Source organism: Colius striatus, chromosome 4 (genome assembly GCF_028858725.1).
Source record: "Colius striatus isolate bColStr4 chromosome 4, bColStr4.1.hap1, whole genome shotgun sequence".
Taxonomy (NCBI): domain Eukaryota; kingdom Metazoa; phylum Chordata; class Aves; order Coliiformes; family Coliidae; genus Colius; species Colius striatus.
The window spans coordinates 76,445,900-76,471,990 of NC_084762.1; the positions used below are offsets into that span (position 1 = coordinate 76,445,900).

The 26,091-nt window shown below is 38.1% G+C and overlaps 1 protein-coding gene across 2 annotated transcripts; it reads left to right on the top strand.

Annotated features, from left to right (window-relative positions):
- The first annotated feature begins 4,689 nt into the window (after positions 1-4,689).
- Positions 4,690-25,856, top strand: ATP6V1C1 (ATPase H+ transporting V1 subunit C1). Of its 2 annotated transcripts, none has more exons than XM_061994688.1 (13): positions 4,690-4,779; positions 9,730-9,912; positions 10,605-10,672; positions 11,783-11,868; positions 12,862-12,956; positions 17,977-18,068; positions 19,093-19,191; positions 20,481-20,549; positions 21,912-22,004; positions 22,082-22,175; positions 22,679-22,776; positions 23,966-24,092; positions 25,256-25,856. In XM_061994688.1, exons 2-13 carry the CDS (start codon positions 9,781-9,783, stop codon positions 25,349-25,351), a joined length of 1,149 nt encoding a protein of 382 aa, XP_061850672.1. In that variant the 5' UTR covers positions 4,690-4,779; positions 9,730-9,780; the 3' UTR covers positions 25,352-25,856. The 2 variants fall into 2 exon arrangements, with proteins under 2 accessions (XP_061850672.1, XP_061850673.1); XM_061994689.1 differs by lacking the exon at positions 4,690-4,779 and adding an exon at positions 4,800-5,467.
- Positions 25,857-26,091: the final 235 nt, after the last annotated feature.

Consider the following 26,091-nt stretch of genomic DNA (forward strand, 5'->3'; position numbering starts at 1 on the left):
TTGGAACGGGCTTCAGACATGGATTTCCAGTCCATCAGAGTATGGCCTGTCCCAAAGTTTTTTAGGCATGCCGGTTTAAGTCTTTCTGCACCTGTCCTGAACATGTTGCTCACATGATATAGCATAATTAAATGCTAATATGCATAAATATATGTAATTGGGGACTTCATTGTTAATTGAGATAATTCAAGAGTTTTAAAAATTTTCTACAATTAAAATTTATTATCTTCCTTGAGTCCCTAATCTGAAGCTGAAAGCCAGGGAAGCAGCTTTAAAACAGAGAAGCAGCTAGGGAAGGAATATTCTGCCTTCTTCACAAAGCTTGGCTGAAGAAAATACACAATTTCTGCTCTAATTTGGAAACATCTTTTTTTCAGACTTAAATTTCAGTCTTAAGGCTTGTGTCTCCCAGGCAACATCAAGAAAGATTAAAAAGCAAAGCACCTTGATAAGTATCTTTTATTAAAATGCTTTCAAAAAAACACCTTCTGGAAAAATAAAAGTAAACAACAAAATAATACAAGTTTATTTTCTCTCCACTCTTTTTGCATAACATTGGGAAAACAATAATATTTTTTCTCTCATTTTCCTATCAGCCAAACTGATAGAGGCTGGAGCATGTGGTCTTATCCTGCAGCTTTCCCATGTTACATCATGGTCTTACCCCACTGTATTTCTTATTTTTCCAGTGTAACTTGACGCTGGGATGCATGTATAGCAATACTAGTTTTCTATCTTTTTGATCTACAGATATTCTCAAGCTTTAGAAAATATAGCTTTCCATTTCAATGGCTTTACCTCTGCAAATCGTATAGAATCTTTATTTTAGCCTTTATCACCAGAATAAAAAAAATCCCACTGACGTATTAGTAAAACTGTGAGAAAAATTCTTATCATGCTAAAACTGATGATAATATTCCTGTTGTCTTCAGAATTCAGTTTGTCAGCTTTTGTTTATATAACATCTGTGGAAGACGGCCTCAGAGAATGCCAGAAAGTGAGGGAAATCTATATCATCTCTGTCAATCTCTATTGGGTATGTCATCTACATACTAAACGAGAACACGTAGCTCTGCAGAGATCATTGCAGAAAACTTGGCTACAAATCAAAGCAAGTAAATAGAAAAATGCTGGATATTCAGAACTGAAATTAAATCTGTATTTCCTTCAGAATTGCTCAGACATACCGAGAGTCACTGCAATAGAGTGAAAAGCAACAATCCTTTCACCACAATCATTTTGGAAACACTCGTTGCCGTGATGGAATGTGGAATGGAAACCTCAACTCACAAATGAGGGGGTTTCATGGGACAAAGCCCTTGGATGGCTTCTGACAGCAGCCTGCGATGGACTTTCCTGGCTGAGGCTCCTGCACAGCAGGTGTGGATTCCCCAGCTGGGGACTCCTTGTTGCTGTCTGGTGCAGCACACAGGCCCCGGGAGTATGTCAGCCCCATGGGACTTTTCTAGCCCTGGGTACTGTTACTTTAATTACCACGTTTTTCAAATGGCAGCAGCTACTTCCATAACCCATCTAATGTGTCCTTATTTTCACTTCTCGAAGCTGAAAGAGCAGCCACTTAATGTAGCTGGTAAAAGATTGGGTCTCAGGATAGTCGTGCCCCCTGTCACCTCTTGCCTAAATTTCTCAACCCGAAGTAGTTTTATCTGCAAATAACTCTGTGCACCCCAGTGCACACTTGAGTCAGTCTGACTTTAGGCTGTGCGTACAAGTTTCCCTGAATAAGAATGAGTAATTCAGATACTCAAATACAGGTCTACATGGAGAGATGATACAAAGTCATCTCATTTCTAGGTAGGGAATGGATGTGACTCAGGTCTTGTCTGCTGGAGCTTGGATCGATATACTGCAGAAACTGGATAACAAGCTGGTTTACCATTAAAAGACTTTCTTCAATAGGAGATATTATTAAGTATCTCCTCAGAGATGGCTGTAACCTACTAACAGCTGGTAGATATGGCAGTGCAAAGTTATGGCTGGACTAGATGACTTTAAAGGTCTTTTTCAACCTAAATGATTCTATGAATTTGGGTTGTAGAATCAAATTTCTATGCAATAATTTAAAGAGAGATTTAAAAAAAATACAGCAGAAAACAACTGAAATCAGAAAGACACATTACAGTTCCCCCTCCCCAAATGGAAATTCAACAAAGGTATTTCCTAAGCTGTAAAAAAAGAGCACGTGCTATTTCCTTCAGGCTTCTGAGTCTTTGTAAAAATATCCCTGTGAGGCCAGATGGAGCAATGTTACAGGCAAGTACATTTATAAAAATATTAGTGAACATATCTGTTTAATCTACCATGTACCCACTCATATCAAAGCAACTCTTGTTTTAAACGCTACTCTTCACGGTATTCTCCTTGATACCATTTATAATTACCACACATTTGGCTTGGGTTTCTTACCAACAGCTCACTTAAAGGCCATGCTGCGGCTCACTGTTACTGTGTGTTATTCTGAGGGTGCTAATACCCCAATTATTTGATTTCTGTTGATTTTTTTTCTTTTCTTGTTTTGTTTGGTTTTCTAATGAAGTGTTATAGATCGCCTACAGGCCTATTTTGTACCTCACTGATCTTAGTTAACCAAATGGCAAACATTAGTATAAAACCAAGCATAGAATCATAGAATCATAAGGGACCTTTAGAGATCATCTAGTCCAATCTCCCTGCAGAAGCAGGTCCACCTAGATCAGGTCACACAGGAATGTGTCCAGGTGGGTCTTGAAGACCTCCAAGGAAGGAGACTCCACACCCTCCCTCGACAGTCTGTTCCACTGCTCCCTTACCCTCACAGTAAAATAGTTTTTTCTTATATTTAAATGGGACTTTTTGTGTTAGACTTTAAGTGGATGATCATAGGTCCTTGATCTCAGAATCCCCTCCTTGAGTTTTACAAGCGCACTGTCACCGTGCAGGTTAGAAACGCTTGCTATTCTTCCATTAAGTGCTGATTTTATAGTACCATTTACTGACTGCTCTGTTTATTTATAGAGGTTAATGCCAAGTTTCCGTCTGATAGCTTGGAGCTATGGATCTCTCAAAAAAAATCTTATCTCATTCCCAAAATAACATAGATAATGACTTGCATTTACTTGTTAGCATTGGCATGTGGCATATATTGCCACGTTTTAAGGAAATGGCTTGCAATAACGAAAAGATATGTTTATTGTGAAATTTTATATGAATTTCCACTGAAAACTGACTGTTAATAACATATCCATTAATAAATGATTCTTGCTGGAATTTGTAATGTGGGTATTTAAAAGTGTTTGTTCACTTTTAAGGCAGAAGAGTTTCTGTTTTACTACTTCACTTTAGAGTATGATTTAGTGTTAGGCAATCCTGTGAGAAGCAAGGAGTTGGACCTGGTGATCCTTATGGGTCTCTTCCAACTCAAAGTGGTCTATGATTCTAGATGTTTTCAGAATGAGAAATGTCTCTCTAAATTGTACCAGTAGGACAATATCAAGAGTATTATAAATGGCTGTGGGCAGCTAAGTAATTGGAACATTTTTAGAAGCCCCTGGTGGCTGAAAAACAAATGTCTGAAGGACAACATAAATGGCTGAAGGAAGGCTGACTTGCCACACTGAGCTTGACAAGATCCACGTTTTGAACTTCACTAGACCAGAGGAGTTGTTCCCAGCAACATGCAGCCACATCCTTTGCTGGGCTGGGAATATGTGAAGTCACCTTTTTGGTATCCGTGACCACAATCTGTGCTGCAGTTCCCCACTAATCACAGCTATAGGATGGCCCTGACTCTTGCCTACTTGAAAAAGAGAAAAATGAGAACAAATTGTTTGGTTCACCAAAACCTTCCAACTAAAGTAGTTTGCTTTTCGTATATGGTTCCTGCTCTCTCCAGATAATGTTGTGAATTAAGACGATCAGCATTTCCATACAATAAAAAGAATTGACTTTGCTAGTAATAAAGCAATTTACAACCTGCTATTTTTCACTTAGCAATTACTGTATGAAGTAAGAAAAAGCAGTGTTGGTGCCAAAATAAAACGGCAAGGTTTCCCTCTAAATCTGTTTTCCCCCACTCTTCAGCAGCACGCGTACTGTCTTCCTTCCCAAGTCCTTCCCAGCAAATCAACAGCAGTGAAGCACTCCACCGCACATACGGTGATAGTTTCAATCACTGAGCTATCACTGCGTTTTACAACACTTGTGTTTTCCAGAAGCCGATGTGAAAATAATTAGCCGACCATGGCAAAAACAAACAGACACGTTTTAAACCCTGACTGTCCGCCTCTGCCCGAAGGGCAAAATCGTGTGAAGCCTTCTCAACAGCATCTGCTTCCTGGTGACGAAGGAGTCCGTTCGGATCTACGTGTGGTTTTCCCACAAATTCCCTGTTTAACCCCAGATTAACCAGAGGCGGCCGAAGCCTGTGGGGTTCTACTGCTGAGCAGCCGCTGGGGGTGACGGTGCCCGCAGTCGGCGTGGCCGCCGCGGGACGCCCGGCTCAGCGTGCCGAATGACGGCAGTGGAGCCCACACGGACGGCAGCACGCAGTCTGCCCTGGGCGGGTCTCGAACCGGCGGCCCTAGGGCCGCGTGCGCCCCGGAAGACCCGTCAGTCGCTGCGCCGTGACGTCAGCAGTGCCTCAGGCGCCCCCGCCCCCCCCCGCCGTCCCGTGACCGCCGCTGCGGCGGTGTCAGCTGATCCGGCGCGTCACGTGACCGGCTGGCGGGTGTGCGGGCGGCGCGCGGCGGCGGCTGCCGGCGGGGGATGGAGCACTGACGGGTAAACGCCGCCGGCGGGGCCGCCGCCGGGGAGGAGGGCGGGCAGGCGGGCAAACTGCGGCCAGGGCCAGGCCCCGGTCCCGGCGCCGAGCGGCTAGTGTAGCGCTCCGGCCTCCCCCGGCGGCGGGCCTCACTGGGCCTGGCGTGAAGGGCAATGCCGGCCGGGCCCGTCGGTACCGCGGGGGCCTGTCCGCCGCTACCGTGCCTCTTGGTAGCTCTGACAGGCCTCCGCGCCGCTCTGGGGGCAGCCGGGCTTTGGGGCTGCCCTGCCGTCGCCGCGCCGGGAGTGAGGTAGTCGCCGTGGAGTTTTTATTCTGGGAGGGTGAAACGAAAGCGCAGTCCCGAAACCCTGCGGCGGTGGCTGCCGGGGCTGCTGCTGCCTGCCCGCGTTATGGGAACTGTCTTCTAATCTCTGTGATCCAGATCAGCGGCTCTGGATGAGGGGGTGGTGGGTGAAGTCGGCCCTCCCCGATCCGTGTGCTAGCCTCAGACTGCAGCTGCACAAGGCATGAAAACTCCACGTTGTGAAATCTTCCCGGGCGTAGCTCTGGCTTCCTCTTCTTGGCCACTTCTGGTTATGAAATGTACAGGAAGCGAAGGCCAAGCAACAGAAGTGATTTCGGAGTGTGAGCTCGAAGAAATAATATCGTAGGAACTTAGTGGGAGACGTTGGGAGACTTCTAAGTCATGTTAGTAGACTTGAGTTTTACTGTGGAGCTAAATAGGAAAGAGTGAACAATTGTTACTTCCCCTAGCCTTGCTGCTTGTGGAAAATGCAATGCAAAGTATCTTAGCTGAGATTCTGTTTTGACATAACTATATGTTTTTCCAGATGCAGCACTGAAACAGCTATTTAGTGGTTTTATTGCTTAGGTTATAATATGGTGTACTGCCTGAAAACGTTTTATTTGGAAATCCATTTCTCTAATAACATAGAAATTAAGCAGTATAAGTGATGGATAGTAATGCAAAATGACATATCAAACTTGTTTTGGGCATTAGTTTAGGATTCACAGACAGATACTCTAGAGGAGAGCTTCAAGGAATGAAATATTTCAAGAATTTTATAGATGGGATGCTGCCTAGATGTTGACTCTAAAATGAGAAAAGTGTATTCAAAGGAATTTCTAATGTTAAGCCCTTATAAATGAGAACTTGCATTCTTTGTGAATACCAAACAGGGTAAAGATGGGTTAAAGCACCTACTTGTCTTGCAGGGTAAGCTTTTTTTTTTTTTTTGTAATTTGCTGTTAAATAGTAATGTCATGACCTGTGGGTGATAGTAAGTATCAAGGTAGCTCAGTGTAATATAAAGCTGCAAAGTCAGAACCTGTTCCTAGAAGTTCTAACCTTTGGTTTAGCATGGTGCATAGAGAGATTCTTGTATAAATTTTTGTTTCTCATTTTACTGATTTATTTTTTTGTTGATTTTCTTATTTTTTATTTTTTAATTTATGTAGCACACAGTTTTTGTTGGTCAGAAAAATGCTGACAATGGCATCTTGGAAACTTTCACTCAATGGGAGGCTTTACCCCCATTCAGCAGAACTAGAACTGTAGTTTCTGTTCAGTATCATAGTGTGCTGGGGTACTGAATGGACAATGTTTGGGAAAAACACCGCCTTGAAAACATTAGCTTGATTACCTTTACTTGTGTTTTGGATACTTTTAGATTGATAATTTTTGTGTTGTAGACCATTTGTTTAGGTATGTGCATAACCCTTTATGAATATTTCTTCTCTTAAGAGTGCACATCAAACAATTGAATTGGCAAAAATAGCTCACAGCAGTTAGGTGAAAGTATGCTATGACAAATTCTGTTCAGTAATACATTACAAAAAAAGTGCTAATCATAGAGGAACATGGTATAAAAAACAGTTCACTGGTCCATTCTTACTGCTGCTTCTAGATTTTATTTGAACATTCGTATTTCCTGGTTTATTCTGTGATCTTTCTCCTTAAATTTCACAGTTTTCATTTTACAGTGAGTCAGTATGGGTTTTTTGGGGGACTAGAATTTGTTTCTGGTTTTTATCATTCTGTAGCACTTTTTTTTTTTTTTACTTCTTTTTTTATTTCCCAAAATTCTGATTTCAAACTTCACTCCCCTCACATAAAACAAACACACAAACATTTAAAATTCTTCTACCAAGCTTTTTTCCCTTGTATATATTTGACAATGCCTCCATCAGATAGATACGTGAAAGGGAGAATTGTCTTGCTTCCCATGGCTATTAGAAATGGAACAGAGCTTCAGGAAAACCAGCTACATGGACAAAAATGGTGGAGAATGAAGGGAAGTGCACTAGCTTAACTATTTCTGGGAGCTGCAACTGTTCCACCTGTGACTCTTCACTTTGACTAGTAGAAAAAAAAAAAACCCTGTCTTATAAGCTTGCAAAAAGATTTGCTGGAAATCTGTCCAGATGTTTGTAACTTCAGGCTTGTTTGTGGTACACTTGTAGTCATCATTTGGAGTGTAAACAGTTGCTCTTTGAAAACTAACTTTGAAACATTGGAGAACTTTACTTGTTGAAAGCAATCATTTGCAATGGGTCTGTTAAAGAGTCCCTCCCTCCCAGGAAAAGATGTTTAGTTTTATAAGGGTGAGCCGATTCTCCCAATCTGTATTGCAGGGAGTGAGACTGTGTCATTGTAAACCTGTAACTGTTTCCTTAAATGATCTAATCTCTGGAAACTTTGTACATATTCTTTAGGGGCTATTTAGGTTTTAGTGGAGACAATGAAAATGCAATGTGCCATCTGTCTTACTGCAGAGAATTACAGATTTCTATGTTATGGCTCCTCTTTCTTTCACTTGGATATTTGCACACTAACATTTAATTCCAAAGCCTCTCCTACTCTAGTCAAATCCAAACAAAAAACAATTTAAAGGTTCAACATTTTGAGTGTGTGTGACAGCTGGTGTCTTCCTGCATGGGTGGAGTTTACTGTAAGCTTGTCCATATCTTTCATAGAGTCAGAGTTCAGTCCAGTGAAGTAAAACATGTGCAGTGATTTTGGTGTGTGTTAAGGAACATAATGCATCAAAATAGGGTGAACAAAAGGAAATGTTGTTTTGTTCCAAATAACTGGTAATTAGTAGACCTCCTGTGGAAGCCTGTAATGTGAGAGAATCCAGTTTGTCCTTCCCTAAACATAGAAGCCCTGTAACATAGTGATGACTGACATTGCTTTGATTTTTCATGGTACCTTCCAATACCAAAATCATCAATACAGTGTGCACTTTTGAGCATGAGGGGCCAGTGATGCCTGAGGGGCTATTGGCTTGGGTTTCACCCCTCTGATTCTGCTCTTGTAGCCTTTCCCCCAGTAGTCAAGGCTATCACAGGAGGGAAGAAGTAGACCTAGTGTTTTCACTCATCATTCTGACAGGTAGCACCCCTTTTCTCACCTGTCCTGTTTCCAGAAGCAAAAGAACTCCTTATCCCTTGTTCTTCCAGCCTGCTTTGGCAACATGTTAGGAGAGAAGAGTGAGTAGTGCCAGTGAAGAGAGCACAGATAACTTCCAGGCCTTTGACTTTCTGCTATTGAATAAAAAACAGCTGTGCAGGTGCACAAGCCCAACACAGGAGAGTACCCAGAACTGGGCTGGCTCAGGCTGGACAAGCCCCTGTGGAGCGAGATACATGTTTGGTCTTAGATTATTCTGATTTTTCAAGTATCTCTGTGTTTAGGATTATAGCACTGCTGTGCTACTACCTGGCAATGCAGTGTCAGACATCACGGAGTGTGCAGTATCGGGAGCCTCAATAACTACATGTCATACAGTTCTTGTACAAACAAGTTCCCTTAATTGAAGGAGGATGGATGTTATGGCAGTGACAAGATGTGCTTCCTAATATTAGTTTAATGGTTGGTAAACTCACTTGAGCTTTATGCTTGAGCAGCTGAGCAAATGAATCAGCCAACAGGCCTTTCTTTAGGCCATCTGTAACTTCAACACCCTTGATAGCTAGTTGACCATAGAATGATTACCCAGATGAAGGACTTATGTGTCTTGTTTTGCTACTGTGTCTTACAAATACAGTATTTGATTCTCAAAATTGAGTGCTCTGGTCTGTGCTCATTATGAAATCTAGGTTAGTCTTTACTCTTTCAAAGCTGCTACAGAGACACTGCAGATACCAAAATTTGACATTTAGATTCTGTCAAGGCGTGCTTTGATTTTTTTTTTCTTCACTCCCTTATTAAAAAAATCCAGTAACTCTCTACCAGCTTGTTCTGTTTCTTAGTGACAGAAGAATGTATATACTCCAACTTCTAGAGCTTGTTTGCAAAATAGCTCAACATAATTTGTGTTTAGTACTAATACTCTCTTGACTAATGCCAGTATGTGTCATGTTATTGAAAGTCTGCAATGACAATGGAGATACCAAGACTAGAAAGTGTCTGCATTTGTGTTGAAATTTTTAGCTAGTAGGAGAGCCTTCTTTGCTTGAAAGAATAAACTAAGTTTATCACATTTAAATATTTTTTAGGCATTTATTCACTTTAAAACACTGACCTAATCTGAAAAGTGATTGGAAAAGCTATAACATCAGATTATATGCTCAGAAAAAGTTATCTGTTGTACAGATGCTGGAAAATGTATACCGTTGTGGAAGTATTATTAGTCTTGGTTTATTGGATTTATTTTCAGTTAGAGTGTTTGCTTCTCTTTTTTGTGGAATTGAAAAATGGTAATGTTGCAAACTCAGCCCACTTGAACTTGCAGGATGAGCAGTTTAAAAAGACTTTCCAACTGTGCAAATGTGATTTTGAAGATAGGAAAAAATTAATTTGGAACCGTGTGACACTCATGGTAAAATCTCTTACTGAAGTGCAATTCCAGCCACTGTAACATAGAATGAGATGTTTTTCTTTAGGCGAAGCTTTGAATCCTGAACTAATGGCAGATACTCTTTATCCCTCCTCTCACTTCTACTAGCATCTTCCCTCTAGCTTCAGAAGCAGAAAGCATCAAGATAAAGACACAAAAATGACTGAATTCTGGCTGATTTCTGCTCCTGGGGAAAAAACCTGTCAACAGACATGGGAGAAACTACATGCAGCAACTACAAAAAGTAACAATCTTTCTACTAATTCCAAGTTCAATATTCCAGACTTGAAGGTATGTAAGCCTCATGTCATGTCCTAAGAGGTATGTCTGATTAATGTAATCTTTCTTTCTTCAGACTAAAGCTGTAGATGAGGAATACTTGCAGACTTTTTAGAGAGAACAGCTGACTTCTTTTGATGATTTTGTGATCTTTTTTTCTGAAATTCTAAGTTAAAGCTTCTTCACTTGAAGTTTTAGAAGTTCATCCAGATTCATTCTTTTCAGCTAATACAGCAGTTTTTCCATGGATAATAGTCTTGACTTCATACTGCTAGCAATTAACTGGAGAAGAAAATTAGAAGGAAAAGGGAAAATTGTACTCTGAGTATTCAGATGATATGGTTTCCCTTGGTTTTCTGTTATCTTTTGGGATTTTTTTTTTTTGTGTGTGGTTTTTTGTTTTGTTTTCTATTTGTTTACTTCTGAATTATCTTCTCTTTGATTTCTGGCTGAGATGTTGTGAAAAGGCTTGAACTAAAATACAGTCAAACAGCTACTGCTTTTCCCCTGTCCAGAAGTAACTTTCTTCTGTTAGAGTAGTGGTAGTCACACTGAGCTTTTCAGTGTGAAGCATGTTACAAAAGTGTTAGACTACAAGATTTTCTGTACTTCTGCAAAGCTACCTGTTCTGGAGATGTAGCTTTCATTGTTCTTTCATTTGTCTTTTTATACTATTACTAATGCATTTTGATCTTCCCTTTTAGGTTGGCACACTGGATGTTTTGGTTGGTTTGTCGGATGAGCTGGCTAAACTGGATGCGTTTGTGGAAGGGTAACAGGATGGTTTTTTACTAGCATGCAGAATATTAGAATAATGATGTGATGGTTTATTGAGTGCTAATAATACACAAGTGATTTCCAGCTTTTTTTTTGGTTTCATAATGATCACTTGCAGACTGTCAGCAAGCTAAGATTTCAGAAAGCTAAGCTACTGGTTTTCCTAGTATCTGTAACTGAAAAAGCACAATATCTGAACTTCTTGCTGAATAGTGGGATCTTATGCATTGGTGAAGGGTGGTTCTCTCTAGAGATGTGTGCTGCCAGGTCCTAGACAACTTTTGAAAATTGAGCCTGACAGCTACAGGAAGTGATGATGAAATGGAGGAAAAACTGTTCTTTTAGTAAGTTAGAGTACTATTTACAGACTTTTCAGAAGATAACCACATTGTTTCCTAATCCACAGAGGTGATTAACAGCTTTAATATTAAACTGCAGAACCTATTCATTTTGAATAAAATAGTGGTCCTTTGAAAGTGACATTGATCAAATGAAACAATTTCCCATAACCAGAGCTTGTGGAGCCATCTTTTGTTTCAAGGAGGGAAGTGTTAAGCAGTTGTTTTTATGTAGAAAAGGAAACTACTTGGCATGGCACAAGTGAGTAATATCAAACATAGCTTTTCTAGTGAAGAAGGCAGGTATTGAGCATCAGATCTCATGAGGGCTTAGGGCTTTTTGGTTTTCTTTGGTGTTTCACTGCCCTGTGTTTAATTTGGATATTGATGATTTCTACCTTGCTATCTATTTTTAGAAAGGGCTTAGTATTTTGAAAATACCACAGACTTAAAAAAAAGACTGGAATATAGCAAGATTACACCTGAAATCAGCTTCTTTTATCTTGAGATGAGTGAAGAAGTCTCACCTTCTGAGAACTGATGAGTAGCAACGCTAGAGAGGGATTTAAATACAGTTCTGGCATGTATTCGAGAAGTTGATCTCTATATACTGAGCTCAGTTTGTACTCTTGGAAAGCTTGCATGTAAAGCAGTCAACTATCCTTTTTTGATTCAGTCTCAGACAATTTCAGATCAGTTTAATAAATTATATTTTTCAAAATAGGAAGTTGGTGGTTTTTTTAATATATTTATCTTCTGTTTCTCAGTGTTGTAAAGAAAGTGGCCCAGTATATGGCTGATGTTCTAGAAGACAGTAAAGATAAAGTTCAAGAGAATCTTCTGGCTAATGGAGGTAAAAGTGTTAACCATGATATGCATGTCCTAGAAATGTAGGAGGGAAAGCAGTGATCCTGAAATGTACTGAATGCTGCTTCTCTGTGTGACATTCTGAAAGCCTAGATTAGACGTGGGAAGTACTTTTTCCCATGAGCCACAAGCCATGAAACAAATTAATAAGATCCAGAATGGCAAGAAATTAGATCTGCGTATTAAATACTCAGAGAAACGTTTTGATCCTTTAGGGATGCATTTTGTCACTGGTCTCTGGTGGAACATAAAAATTACTATTACTGTAAACGTTACTGTGAATATGCTTTGTGTTAGACTGTCATCTGAGTAGGTATGATTTTATGTGAACTGTGATGGAATAGTGAGTTGTTCTCAAATTATGATAGAATGCCTTTATAAAAGAAGTTGTCTCATGGAAATATTTGTCTATTTTAGTAAAGTAAAGCTACGGTGATCTCTATATCAACAATTTGTTTTCAAAGTCATTTCATAAAATTTAACACAACTTGCATTGATGCAAGAGATGCCAATGTGACTGAATTAACATGAAGACAAGTGTGGTGGTCATAATGAACGCAGTTATTCTTAGATAGGGGCTTGGAGTAGTCTCTCTCATAGCTTTACAAAACTCATACTTCAGGTGAGCCACATAATCTTTTCCTTCTTTTTTTCCACTGTAACCCTCCCTTCCTCTACCTATTTTCACACAAAACAAAAAATAGTTGGTCTTGTCTGTACTTCTCCAGTCCTGGAGAAGTCCAGTCATGGACATAGTAGTAGACCCATTTAGAGGTCTACTACTAAGAGGTGGAGAAACCAGTACCTGAAGGCCAAGGTCATGGATAGCTTACAACTTCATTATTGATTTTCAAATTCCTTAAGCAACAGGATCCACAAACAGTCAGTTACAGTTCTCTTCTGTTACTGCAATCCTAAGTGGAGTAAAGCACATCAGGCTTTTTATTGTCTATCTTAAAGTTGTTCTTTAAAATTTTAGTTGATCTGGTCACCTATATAACAAGATTCCAGTGGGATATGGCCAAATACCCAATCAAGCAGTCCTTGAAGAATATTTCAGAGATTATTGCAAAGGTAAGATACTTTGTTTTATAAAACTTTCCTACCTGAACTTGAGATATTTACACACAAAAATTTGATACTCAAAGATGTTTGTCTATTTTTGTTAGCTTCATGTAACTTTGATAACAGTAGTAGTGAACCTAGTAGCAGTGTCTGTGTTTTAGTAACCAAAGAAGCATGTTAGGATGGGGAAGGGATTTGGAGAAGGTTCCCTGAGTACCATAGTGCTGTCATTGCTGGCTTTTGTTTCCTAAGGTCACTGAGTTCAGAGACATCATTTGCTAGCTATTTGTTAAGTTCAAAATTTGCCACAGCATGCCAATTGTCTGATGTTCTCAAACTTTGTGGGCTGTTATCAGGGAGCCAGGGAACTTGTTTACCTTAAGAAAGCTGTGGCACTCAGTGAGGGGAGAAATAAGCCTTCAGTGTTAAATGTAAGGAAAGCTTGTTTTCCTGGGCTTTCCTCCACTTTACCTTGTTAAAGTTTTTCATGCTTCAGGAGTTTCATTTGGTTTGTACTTGCTGTGAGCATGGATAGGGTCTCTGTAAGCTGTCCTTCAATATCTGCCCAGCATTTTCAGGCTTGTTTTGTTTTTTGGTTTTTTGTTTTTTGTTTTTTTTTTTCCAAAAGTAATCTGAAAACCAGCTCTTGGAACAATCTCTGTCAGTAAAATGCATAACGATAAGCTGCTCTGGGTACTATAGAGATAGTCTTTGTTAATGAATATGTGGGAAGTACATCTCAGGTGTGGATAGGGGTAAGTGCTGGCAGACTCATGCTTTGATGTAGCAGCAGATTCTCTAGATATTGGTTTCTTTCCTGAAATGATTAGTTTCAAATTTTTGCAGAGATTACAAAGTCTTAATATGTGGTACATAGCTGGCTGAGAATGTAAGTAATGCTTTTCATTTTGGTGTTTTCTTTGGGGCTATCACTGTGTCTTAAATTAATTGCACAAATTACACTTCGTAACTATTCCTGGAAAACATCTGCAGCATGGAGTTTTGTAGGAGGAAGACTGCCTGCCTTACGACTTTTACAATTAAAAATATCCCACAGATGTCAAATAATAAACTTAATATCTAACACTACCTCAAGTACATAAGCTTTTCCTTCAGAAGAAAAAGGTACCAAAATGAAGCACTCAACTGTTTACCTGTCAAATTGTATAAGCATGAAATGTAAGTTGGGAGAAGAGAAATTTGGTGGGGGAAAAGGGATAGAGGAGGATCTAAGAAAACAAGATGAGGTGGTTTCCCTAAGTCTTATCAAAGAAGTTATTGAAAAGTTCTTTTCCTTTAATTTGGCCTTAGAATAGGAGTGAATGTCACTGAGTTGAAAAGGAAAAAAAAAAACAAACCCTTCAGCCACATTTTGTGTACTTTTGGGAACTTAGCTTTTGCCCTTATAGAACTTGTGTTTTGTAGCAATTAAGTTTTCTGAAAAAACAGCAAAGAACATGGATATATCCTTTACTGAAATATTATCAAGGTTTCAGTGCATGATATCCTGTGTCCTGGAGTTTGCCAGATAAAGTCATCTTGCTTGCAGCAGACTTGTACTCCAGAACTTAAACTTTCAATAACCAGATGACATTCTTCATCTAATTTAGGGACTCCATTGAGTTATTAGACTAGACACTAAGTGCAGAGAGATGGGTCTGCTGGAGTTCAGCCTAAATCATCCTATTAAGGCTTTCCAGTCCTCTGCATGTTTAGCTGCACCTGTCCTCTATAGGGACAGCTTTGGGGTCAACTGTGTAATCTGATTTCAAATAGTTTGAAAAAAGGTTTTCAGTTGTGAGCCGCAAATGTGTGTCTGTAAAGTGAAGAAGAGAAGGAAAAGGACTTAAATTGCCTTAGGTTCACAGAAGTGACACCTAGGAGATAAAGTCACAGGACTTGATGTAGTTTTTTCCCAAGACAGAGTCCTAAAGTAGTTGTAAGTCACATGAAGATATAGGAAAATTGATAGAGCTACATTAATTAAAAATCTGTGAAGCCTCTTGACATGTTGATGTTAATTTGAAAAACTTGTCAAATGATGAGATACTACTTCTCCTGTATGGTTTTATATCCCTCTCACTCACTATGGCAGCATATTCTGATGTTTGCCAAAATGAGATCCATGGCAACTGCAGTGAGGAGTTTGTCAGCTGAGGAAAAATTGTAACTGTGTTGGAAACATCTAAAATAGAAGGAAATCTACTGAAACTATCCATTAATTTTTTTTTTCAGCTTTTAACTTTCAGAAGTGTTGTGAACCCCAGTGCAAATACCAAAGGCTTTGAAAATGAGAACTGTTACTTAATCTGGTCATTGTGTTTGAAATTATGATCATAAGACTGTTATGCAAGGACACAACCGTGATAGCTTCAGTGCTCTAGTTCAACATTTTCACCAACCCAGTATCTCCTGAAGTACAACAGCTCAGTTGTGTAGTTACAAGATAACACTCATGTATTGCCAGTGACTATTTAAGTGATTTAAATGTCTGGGTTTCGCTGTGGGTAGAAATAGACCCATGATGTTAAGAGTATACTTTTTTTAGCGGTATCATGAGTTTGCCTTATTTTGCAATGACATTTATGAGTTATCCACTGATTCTACTACCAAAAGGTAGTTTGTATTGTTGCAATATTTTGCAGTTTAACACAAATACATTTTGAACAGCTCTGCTGTGACATTGAGATTTGTGGTTCTGCATTCTCTAACATTTTAATAGGGAGCAAAGCTGATTGTTGTTTACAGTAAAATGCAGTCAGTGCCACAATAGCAAGCTTCTGTCTAGGCAGTCATCTTTTAAAAGGCTACTGACTTTACAAATGGGAGCATCTAAGAGTATTGACAACTAGGAAAAGATGAATGGAACTTCTGTTTTTTCATTAAACAATGCATAGTTAGGCTGTTGCTGAAGGTTTTGATCCTTGGAAAAGGTGGAGAGGAGAGGAAGCTTGTTGTTCTGGGGAAAAAGTCCAAATATATGAAGACAAGACACTCGTGTAACTCCTGACTTTTATGGGGTTTTTTGGTTTTTTTTTTATTTCCCATATGCTGTCTTCTAGCTGTAAAAAACCAAAACAACCAAAAAAACAAAAGAGAAACAAACACCTCCCCCCCGCCAACCAAAACAAAAACGGCACTCCCCTGCAATCCAACCAAAACCACAATAGCCCCCAACCAAATAAAACAACAAAACACCTCAAATAGTGTTAGTGTCATTTCTTGTACTATACAAAAGTTTTTCGTGAAGGTACGTACTTTGTGACACATGCTGAAATGTCCCACATACTTTGCTAAAGGTTACATAGGTTACATCCATTAAAAAAATCTAATAACCCTAAATAATTAAAAAGTAAATTGTATTATGTTCAGAATATTTTGTTTAAAGCACTGCTGCATCTGTAAAACTGCAAGCTGTTAACATGTTGCTAAATGAAACTGATAGAATGCTCAGGCTTTTAATAACTTCTTCCTGCTACAGACAAGTAAACTTACGTGTTTCGATAAACAGGTCACTATTTTGTAGAAACAAAATCCTCTCTGGAGCCCCAAGCTGAAGTATTGTATGCAAACAAAATGTCTTGTCAGTGGCCTGAGTCCAAAGGGAGAGTCCCTTGGCTGTATTCAGGTACTTAGAAATTTTTGTGTGCTGGCACCTCTGCCATAGTGAGGAAGCAGTGGAAGAGGGAACAGGCAGCATTACAATGCCAGACCTATACTGTGCCACTTTCTTTCAGTTATCCAGCTATTCGTAAGTATATTGTAACATACATCGTTGTGTGTGTGGTACATGCTTGATAAGAGTATGATTACATGTTTAAGATCTACTAGTTGCTTAACTTGTTTTGTGTTCTTCCATTTGCTGCCGAGTTACGTGGCTGAGAATGAATTCTTTTTGCTAGTCATTCTATTTAATCCTGGAGGATGGATTTGAGAAAGATGGCTTGAACAGCAATGGCAAGCCAAATGTGAGAGCCTGAGTAAAATAGTCAGAACTTTGATCTGAAAGTTTGAAAGATGGTTGAAAACTACCAGCGATGTTAAATGTAGCATGCTGCCTCTGCTTGATTTGACAGGTATATTTATTGTACGAAATAAATCGGATTCAAGTCTGAAATACTACTTATCTGTCAACCCTGGAACTGATCCTGTGCAACTTTAGACATTCCAGAATATTTTTTTACTAAATGAAGAAAGTATCTATAAATGAGCTTTTTCTTTATGGTTGTAAGTTACTGCCAATGTAAAACAGCAGCATAAAAGTTGACTTTGTGAAGGGAGATGGTGATAAAATTTATTGTGTTTTCCTTTGCAAACATGCAGAATGAGAAATAGCTCTGTTTGAGAGGGGAAAAAAAAGCAGAATTACAATAATATTCAAAACTATAAATAGTAACAGCCATTTGAAATCAGGCACATGATGCATTTGATATTCTGTCTCTGAGTGACTATGACTGTTCATCTCAAGGAAAGGTGCCACATGCAGTAGGCAAATACAGGGCAACAGAATGCCCTCATAAGTTGTAGATGATACAAAGCATTAATGCTTTGTGTTACTTAATTATTGATCAGCTACTCGTAAAACTACACAATTGTTCTTGTTACCGAAACTCTAATGAGGGAAAAATGTAATGAAGAGTGAGGTAACAGCCAGAGGAGGTAGTACCCAGTGTTCACAAGTGTGCTTCTATCGTAGTAGGAACATAAACTTCAAATCGTCTCTTCTGTCAGCTGAGATGGAGGGTGGTAGCCTCAAGGTGAAGGAGTAGTGATGAGCTGGATGCAGTAGTATGTCCAGTTGATAGCAGAAGATGTGTAACTTTTATTATTGGTTGATTTTCTTTTAAAGAAACTCTAACTTAGCATTTTCTGAGTTTTCAGTGAACTTTGTTAAGCACCAGAGAAGTAAACATTTTAACTTGTGTTTTTTATTAAGTTCTTTTTGACAGATCTGAGCTTTGAAATTGAGAAGTCATTTGAAAACTATTCTAGACCTTTAGTCAGTGTTCTTTTCCTTTTTCTCTTTAAGGGAGTAAACCAAATTGACAATGATCTGAAAGCAAGAGCCTCAGCATACAATAATCTGAAAGGGAACCTTCAGAATTTGGAAAGAAAGAATGCGTAAGTCACATTATTTTTTGCTAATGTAGCTCAGGAAAGTTATCTAACCATGAAAATTTCATGTGTGAGGCTCTAAGCTTAATGTATTTTTGAGTTTTATCAATCTTGAATAGCAGGTGTCATAAGAATGTTTATTACCAGCTGACTTGCTGACAATAGCTCACTTGTGATTGATAAGCAACTATGAAATACACAAATGTACAAGTAGTATAGATTGCTGGAGTTGTTGAGAGAAGCTTACTGTTCAAGTGTAACACTGCTACTTAGGTGCCTGTCTAAACACGGAAGTCTTTCCCTTCATTCAATTTATACTTCAAGCATATTAAGATCACTACTTTCTTCCCTCATTTATACTATTGCATAAATGCAGATAACAAATTAAACAAAGACTATGTGCTGTTGTGTCTTATATGTATGATGGTTATCTGAAGTACAGTTGAGGTACAATAGTTCTTCTTTGTGAACATGGCTGATTAATTTGACCCAACCCTACTATTACAGTTAATGATGCAAGCTTGTTGACTGATTCACAGCCATGGGTCATAGTAATGATAGCCATTGTAGGAGCGAGCCAACCATGGTAATTTTTCAGCTAAGCCCCATTAAATCTGTGTATACTCTTAGTCTTGTAGGAATATGAGGTGACTTGCTGCTTTAATTTTTTTATTTGGGTTCTGTATGTAGTTCTGTGCTGGGCTGATTGTAACTCTGAGACTTCACAATTAATGGTTCCTGTTTTTAAAAGAAACAGAAGTCCCTTCCAAGCCCTGCCATTCTGTGATTCTGTAAAAGAGAACTTGGCTTCTTAAGTGTATGAGGTATTTGAACTATGGAAATGACACGTCAGCAGTGAAGCTACTGATAAACTTTCAGTGACTTTAGACGGTAACTCATAAAATGCGTGCATGGACATTTTGTTTCCTCTGCTAGTAGTTAATGTTTAAATAAAGTATATTTTTGAAAGTTTTAAATGGATTAAGTTCTTAAACACATATTTATTCTGCCTGCCTTTATTTCTCTGCAGGGGAAGCTTGCTAACCAGAAGTCTCGCTGATATTGTGAAGAAGGAGGACTTTGTACTCGATTCAGAATATTTGGTCACATTATTAGTGATTGTACCAAAGTAAGTTTGTTGGTCCTGGGAGCAGAGTAAAATAAGAAATTGAAATCAAATAATAGATCCCACAGCTCTATAATACTGTAAGAAGGGACATCTGAATTTGAGGTTATCCTGGATCAACTAACACAAAATTCTGGATGCTTAGTAGAGGCAAGTGACCCCGTGTACCTGTATTTCATTGCTCACAAGTACTCATCGTAAGGAATTCTGAGTGCTCTTTAGTTTTTTAAGATATTGAGATTAGACTTACGTCTCATTTAATACTAGCCATGGTTAGTCATGTTGCAGAAGACAGCCTTATGAAAATAAGTACTGAATAAAACTGTGACTTGTTTTACATTAGGAGTTTAATGATTGAATTATCCTGGTTAGGACTGTGTGGGCTTTCACTACTTGAGAGCAAAGTGAACTATTTACTTCTTTGCTCTGCATTTTTCAGATTGCCAGAGCGCTGCTTTTTACTTATCAAAGTCTCTAGCAATGAAGCACTGCTCATGTCATGTCAAAGGTTGTTCTATCTGAAGTGTTTTAACAGTAGCGAACTCACCTTTTTCCCTGGCCAAGGAAAGTGGTGATACAGATGTCCTTAAGTCTCTTGTAAAACAAGAAAATGGCAGTAGACTGGCTTTCTGAAGCTGGAAACAAAGAGACCTAACTTGTAAAGTTGTCCAGTAAGCTGGTTATCACGTGAAGTCTGTCATATTGAGGGCAAAAGTTTTACAGTGGCTTTAGCAGAAGACACGTGGCTACTATATCTCAACTGTTATTTTTTTTTTACCTTTGAATTGGTTTTGGTGTTGAAAGGGTGGAACCTCTTCACCAACTACACAAAGGCAAGGTTTTCAAAATTCTATATTCCTTCAGGCAAGTGCAGAACTCTAGGGAATTGTGGAAATTTAGAATTTGGAATTGTGGAAAAAGATTCCTATTAGTAACTCAGAAAAGCACAGATACGTAAAGAGTTTTTGATAAATCTTGACAGTTAAATCTATTTGACCCTCTGAGATCTGGGCTTAATGATGACTAATTTCATCATTCTTTGGTTTAAAAAATGCTACACTTCTATATGAAAACTGAAGACAAAATATGCTACTTCTGCTGTCGTTATAGTTTATTTAGCAGTAATCTTAAGAACAGCGTAAGGAGGAATGTCCCTGATGTGTTGTGTGTTTCTGACAACCTACACCTGGTTGAAAGATGTGGGGATTAAATGTTATTACTGTTTAAACAAACCCTGATCCATGATTTTTTTCTTACTACAGTACTAAAAGCATAACCCTTCTATTCTCTAGGTTAAATTATAATGACTGGGTTAAGCAGTATGAAACCCTAGCAGAGATGGTTGTACCACGTTCCAGCAAGTAAGTTGTGAAATGCTAGATCTCGTATTTGTATGTGCTGTATTTTATAAGTGTTTTTATCTGTAGTGACTTTGAATTTTAAAGATCAATTAAAAACTTGTCAAAATGTCTAGCTTTATAGCTTTACCTGATCAATCTTAATTGTATTGTAGTTGAGGAAAAATTCAAAGGGTCTCCAACTCCAGGGTTAGCAAAGTTATCAAACTAACTAGTGTGGGAAGAGTAAAAGAATTAAAAAGTTAACCTGGTTTGGGTCAGGCGCATTCAGCTTTCAAACTAGCACAAAGTGGGCTTTTGCAGCAAATGCTAGCTGCTAGCCTGTGAGCTTTATGCCTGTATTCAGAGGAACTGAAGAAAGGTACATGTACTCTTTGAACCAAAACTGTAAAGAGTGAAGAACTGGAAGTGTAGATGGTTTTACTGTGTGCAGAGATGAATAACTTGTCTCTTTGGAGCTAACAGAGGTCCTCAGTGCTTAGCTGGTGCTCGGTGTCTGTGGTGAGCAAGGCTGAGGCCAGGATTTTATAACACTATTAAGGCATTTTAGCAATCTTGTAACCCCATGGACAATAAAGTCAACATGTAGCATAAAGCATTGCTGTATTGTGAATTTTAATTGAGAGAATGAGGTTTTGATTAGACAGATCTCATATTGCCATCTGTATGCCAGTACAAAATCTGAACTTGTTCTGGATAACCTCTTAGTTGAGTTGGATCAACTTAAGCCTAGTGGGAGATCTGCTAATGATTCTTATTTAAGTACTGGGAAGCCATGACCTAGCAATAGCTTAAGAAGAGGTGACTTGTAAAATTGTTGGATAATGCTTGTGTTGAAGACAGTATGACATTGAGGATCTCTTCAGGCAAAGTCTCAAGACAAACCGTGTTATCTTGAACTATAAAACAGTAAATCTAAGTATCTTCTTCATAGCCTTAGAAACACTTTTTCTTACCAACCTATGTCTTTTTAATTTGTGTTTCTTTCTGTTTTAAATATATTTCCTTTTTCTTTAAAAATACGCATTTATAAGAATTCTGTGGTTGAAACCTTTCAGTATTAAACCAGCTTTAGTTCCTTTTTCTGTAAAATAATTTAAACTTGAAAAAATATCTAGATGTGTATGAGGTTTCTGAGGTGTTTCTGAGTGGTGAAATCTCTGAATGTGAAATGAAAACTGCTGTCCTTTACAAAGGAAGTAATTAAGAGGAGTTGCTAAAGTTGTATAAGGTGTTTAACTAATCCTGTATGATTATCTACATTTATGCTCTTGCCTTGTAGCAATAAAGTACAACTTAAGCTGCTGTATGTAAGATCTGTGGTGACTTGAACGTTATTAACTCTAATGCTTGTCTTTTCTCTAGTGTACTCTTTGAGGATCAAGATAGTTACCTTTGTAACGTCACCTTGTTCAGGAAGGCAGTGGATGACTTCAAGCATAAAGCCAGAGAATATAAGTAAGGCTTATTTTGTGTTTTGTGCTTTGAAGGATCTTTAGATATCCTCTTCTGATTTTACTTACTTCCAAATGCAGATTTATGGTCCGTGACTTCCAGTATAATGAAGAAGAGATGAAGGCAGATAAAGAAGAAATGAATAGACTGTCAACTGACAAAAAGAAACAGTTTGTAAGTCTGTGTAAACTAGTCATTACAGGAACATGAGACATACAAGATTTGTTATTGCTACATAACAATTTAATGAACTTGTGATTCTGAGAAAGCATTACAAAGATGATGTGACAGGTCAGCCTGGCACCTGGCTGATCTCCTCAGGGGTGATTGAGTTTCCTGTAGCACGAAAGCTTCTCACTGTGTTGAACCAAATGCTGATATTGCAGCTGATAGTATATGAAGTTTGAAAATGGAGAAGTATTTGAATGAAATAATCAGATATTGCCCAGGTGTTCCTTAATATAGTTAGCCCATGACATCCAAGATGGTGTCATTACATTTCTCTTAACTTAGTATCGAAAAACCCTTCAGCCATTATGTCCATAGTGGACCTGCCTTCAAATTGTCTTTTCTGTTATCATGGTACAGATATTGAATATCTGCTCAAACCTTATTCATGGGATGAATCTTTTTCTGACATTTGAATAACTTGGTTTGTTTTTCATGTTTTTTCACAGGGGCCTTTGGTTCGGTGGCTGAAAGTGAATTTCAGTGAAGCTTTCATTGCATGGATTCACGTGAAAGCACTACGAGTTTTTGTTGAATCTGTTTTAAGGTAACCAGGCAAGAGTAATGAAGCCCAAACAGGGCTTTTCTTCCTAGACTTTGTAAGAATTTACATCTCACTTGGGTTTGGATATATGGGTGCCACTCCTCCTCTGAGGAGGACACTAGAAGTAAGGCAGTAAGAACAGCTGATGGCAATAGCTCATGTTGTCAGATGGTCGAATATTTACGATAGTTCTGTATCTTGCCCCTTAAATACTCTTTCCACCAGTGCTTTACAAGTAAGTTAGTCTGTAAGTTGTAGCAAGGCATTTCTAGTGATTCTTAGCTTGCTTTATGAGCACCTTGTAAAAAAACCCAAACCTTAGTACATCTCCAAGTGGGTAATGTGAGGAAGTTAGAGTAAAAATTATTTAGGCTGTGAGTAATATAGCTTGACACCTTGAAATGTATACTTTGAAAGTCATGTTTTGAAGGAAAAGGATTTTGTAGTCCTAACTTTTCAATATTAAATGGTTCTATATTCTAGCTATAAATTTTTTGAGTTTTTCTTCACATCTATCCAGAATGATAGTTACTAACTTGACTTAAAAACAGATACAGTTGTTTTGCAGAAGGAAAGAAAGATTGTTTTACAGTTGAAAGGACTTCTGCCGTAGTGAGAAAAAGGCAAGGTGAATTTTTTTGGGATTTTATTTTAGTTTTTCTGATGAATTATTGTAAAGGAGATGACCAGAGGAGAAAAAGAAGTAAAAAAATCACATTAACTTGCATTCTGGCCTGTTTCGTAATGCTATGGGCTTATTTTGGGGACACACTTCATTACAGAAGAAAGCTGAGCTTGGTTTGGAGGTTGGCAAATGTTTGGAGGTTGGCAAACACCTAGAAAGGAGAATTGATGAGAGACTAGATTCTCCACCTAGTGGTATAAACCAAGTCTTGCAAGTAAACTTATTGGAATGTTGAAAACAGTCCGAGGCTTCAGGTAAATTTGAGAATTATGCTAAGTATTCAAGATTTAAAATTATTTTAAAAGCATTTAGACTTCTGCTTTGCTATTTTAAACTTGGACAGAGTAATTCTGCTTTATTGATGCCTTTCAATTTGTAGAAACAGAATGGTCCTGGAAAAATGAAAATGAGCAGAATTTCCTCTTCAGCAACAGGACTGTTTCTGCTTTAAAAGATAAAGGAAGGCTTATTTCAGTATATTCATATTTTTCTGCTTGACTTCCTCAGGTATGGTTTGCCAGTTAACTTCCAGGCGATGCTGCTTCAGCCTAATAAGAAAACGATGAAGAAACTGAGGGAGGTTTTGTATGACTTATACAAACACCTTGACAGCAGTGCAGCAGCTATCATTGATGTAAGTATTTTTCAATATTAAGTTTTATCTGAAAAAAAAAGGTCAGTTGGCTTTATTAGGAAAAACTATACCTTTTCATAGTCTCCATCATTCTCTCACAGTACAGAAAATTATGTGTCCTTATGAAAAAGCTACTTGTGTTTTACATTTCTGCAAAGCAAATAGTATTTAAAGTGGCAGCTGGTGTCTTTGAGCTGTCTGGTATAAAAGTCTCATGTAACTTCTTCTTGTTGCATTTTTTTCCTCCTATGGATGGAAAGATGTCTTACAGACTGCATACGTGTTCTTGCCTTCAAAGAATTCAAAGTTCGTTTTGATCTGAAACTAGGCTTAAGGAACCTGAACACTTTAATACATTAATACTTTAATACTTTTTTTTTGAGCCCAGAAAGGATACATAAATTGTCTACAGTCCATGGGAGCAGTGGTCTTAATACTGAAACCACCTTTTTTTCTTTTGTTTTGGTTGCATTGCTCTTTGTTTTTAAGTTAACATACTTGTCCTCTGCTGAAGGAGGCTGAATTAATTCAAGATGGAGTAATCCTTTCTATCTGTAGAAGCTATTCTATCTGTTTAAAACTGGTTTGCTGGGAGGCTTATTCTACTAATTTGTTTTGTGTTGGAAAGCTGTACTTAGTTAAAGATTAACTAAAGATACACCAGATGATGAGTTTTTAGCTGAATTTAAAAGGATAAAAAACCATATTTTTTAACATTATATTTATTACAAGAATTTTCAGGTTTTTTTGGGGAAAGGGTATGTGATGCAAGTAAGGTAAAAGTTAAAGATGCTGAACTTCATGTATCTTCTTAGATTGTTCAGCAGCCTATAGCATGCTTTTCATAAATGATCAGCATTCAGTAGTAGTAAACCATAATTGCAGTACCTTTCCTTCCTTTTAGTAGTGGTGTGTTTACTGCGGCAACAGATACAAATTATCGCTACAAAACTAGTCGGGTTTTGAGGAAACATATTTCACTTTCAAAAATACTGTGATTCATTTGTCAAAGCTCTAACTTTGTGGCTTAAACAGTTACTTGAACATGAAAATTTAAGCTTGGGGTTTTGTCTGGCTTATTTGCTTCTAAAACATGTAAATGTTTCATCTGCTTCTGAATAGGAATCTGAATTGTATAACTGGTTTCAAAACTTTATTTACAGGCAACTATGGATATTCCGGGCTTAAACCTCAGTCAGCAGGAGTACTACCCGTATGTGTACTACAAGATTGATTGTAACTTGCTGGAATTCAAGTAAAGGTTCCCTAACATGACAATCTTCTCCGTGTTGTTGTAAACAAGCAGAAGTGAGGTTGAAGTACAGTAATACTTTTAACACTCTACTAATCATATGCTTGCTTCTTATGTTAGGTGAATATGACACACAGTGGTCCATCTCTAGACATTTTCTTTTTGAAGAACAGTGTAGGTAATCTGCTTTTAATCAATGATGTCTGTAAATGTATATTGAGATAATGGAAGTATTTATAAACAGAGTGATTTATTTAAGGAAAAGCTCATTCCTCTTTCACGTGGTGGTCTGTGTTAATTCCATTTACCATTGTTTATAAACCAAACCTGTTTACAGAAAAATAGTGTAAATGTTCATGGCCATTTTTGTTTGTTTGATTTAGTAGATCCAATTGTGTTAACGTTGTTGAACTGTGATGTAAAGTATGTAAAATGGATATGAAATTGTGCTTGGTTTAAAATTACAATTGAAGCACTGTAAACACAGGAAAAAATAAACATACCTGTGCAAATGTGTCACTTTCTTGTACCACAAATAACTGTAGATACCTGTGTCTAAAGTGAAGTGATGTATTGAGTCTCTAAAACCAATGCTGCATCTGGCATGCAGTGCTGCAGAAATGCAACTGACTTCAGCACACGAACTTGGAAGAGATGTGGGTACTTCTACTTTGTGCAGTATGTTGTTTGGCCACCAATCTATATCTGAATGTTCTACGTGACTCTCTAGAGAGAAGACATGAGACA

Bases quoted from the DNA above. Each gene is read 5' to 3' on its own strand.
- ATP6V1C1 (XM_061994688.1), top strand. From the start codon at position 9,781: ATGACTGAATTCTGGCTGATTTCTGCTCCTGGGGAAAAAACCTGTCAA. The intron at 10,673-11,782 runs GTAACAGGATGG...TCTGTTTCTCAG, and splicing joins CTGGATGCGTTTGTGGAAGG to TGTTGTAAAGAAAGTGGCCC. The intron at 22,176-22,678 runs GTAAGTCTGTGT...GTTTTTTCACAG, and splicing joins CTGACAAAAAGAAACAGTTT to GGGCCTTTGGTTCGGTGGCT.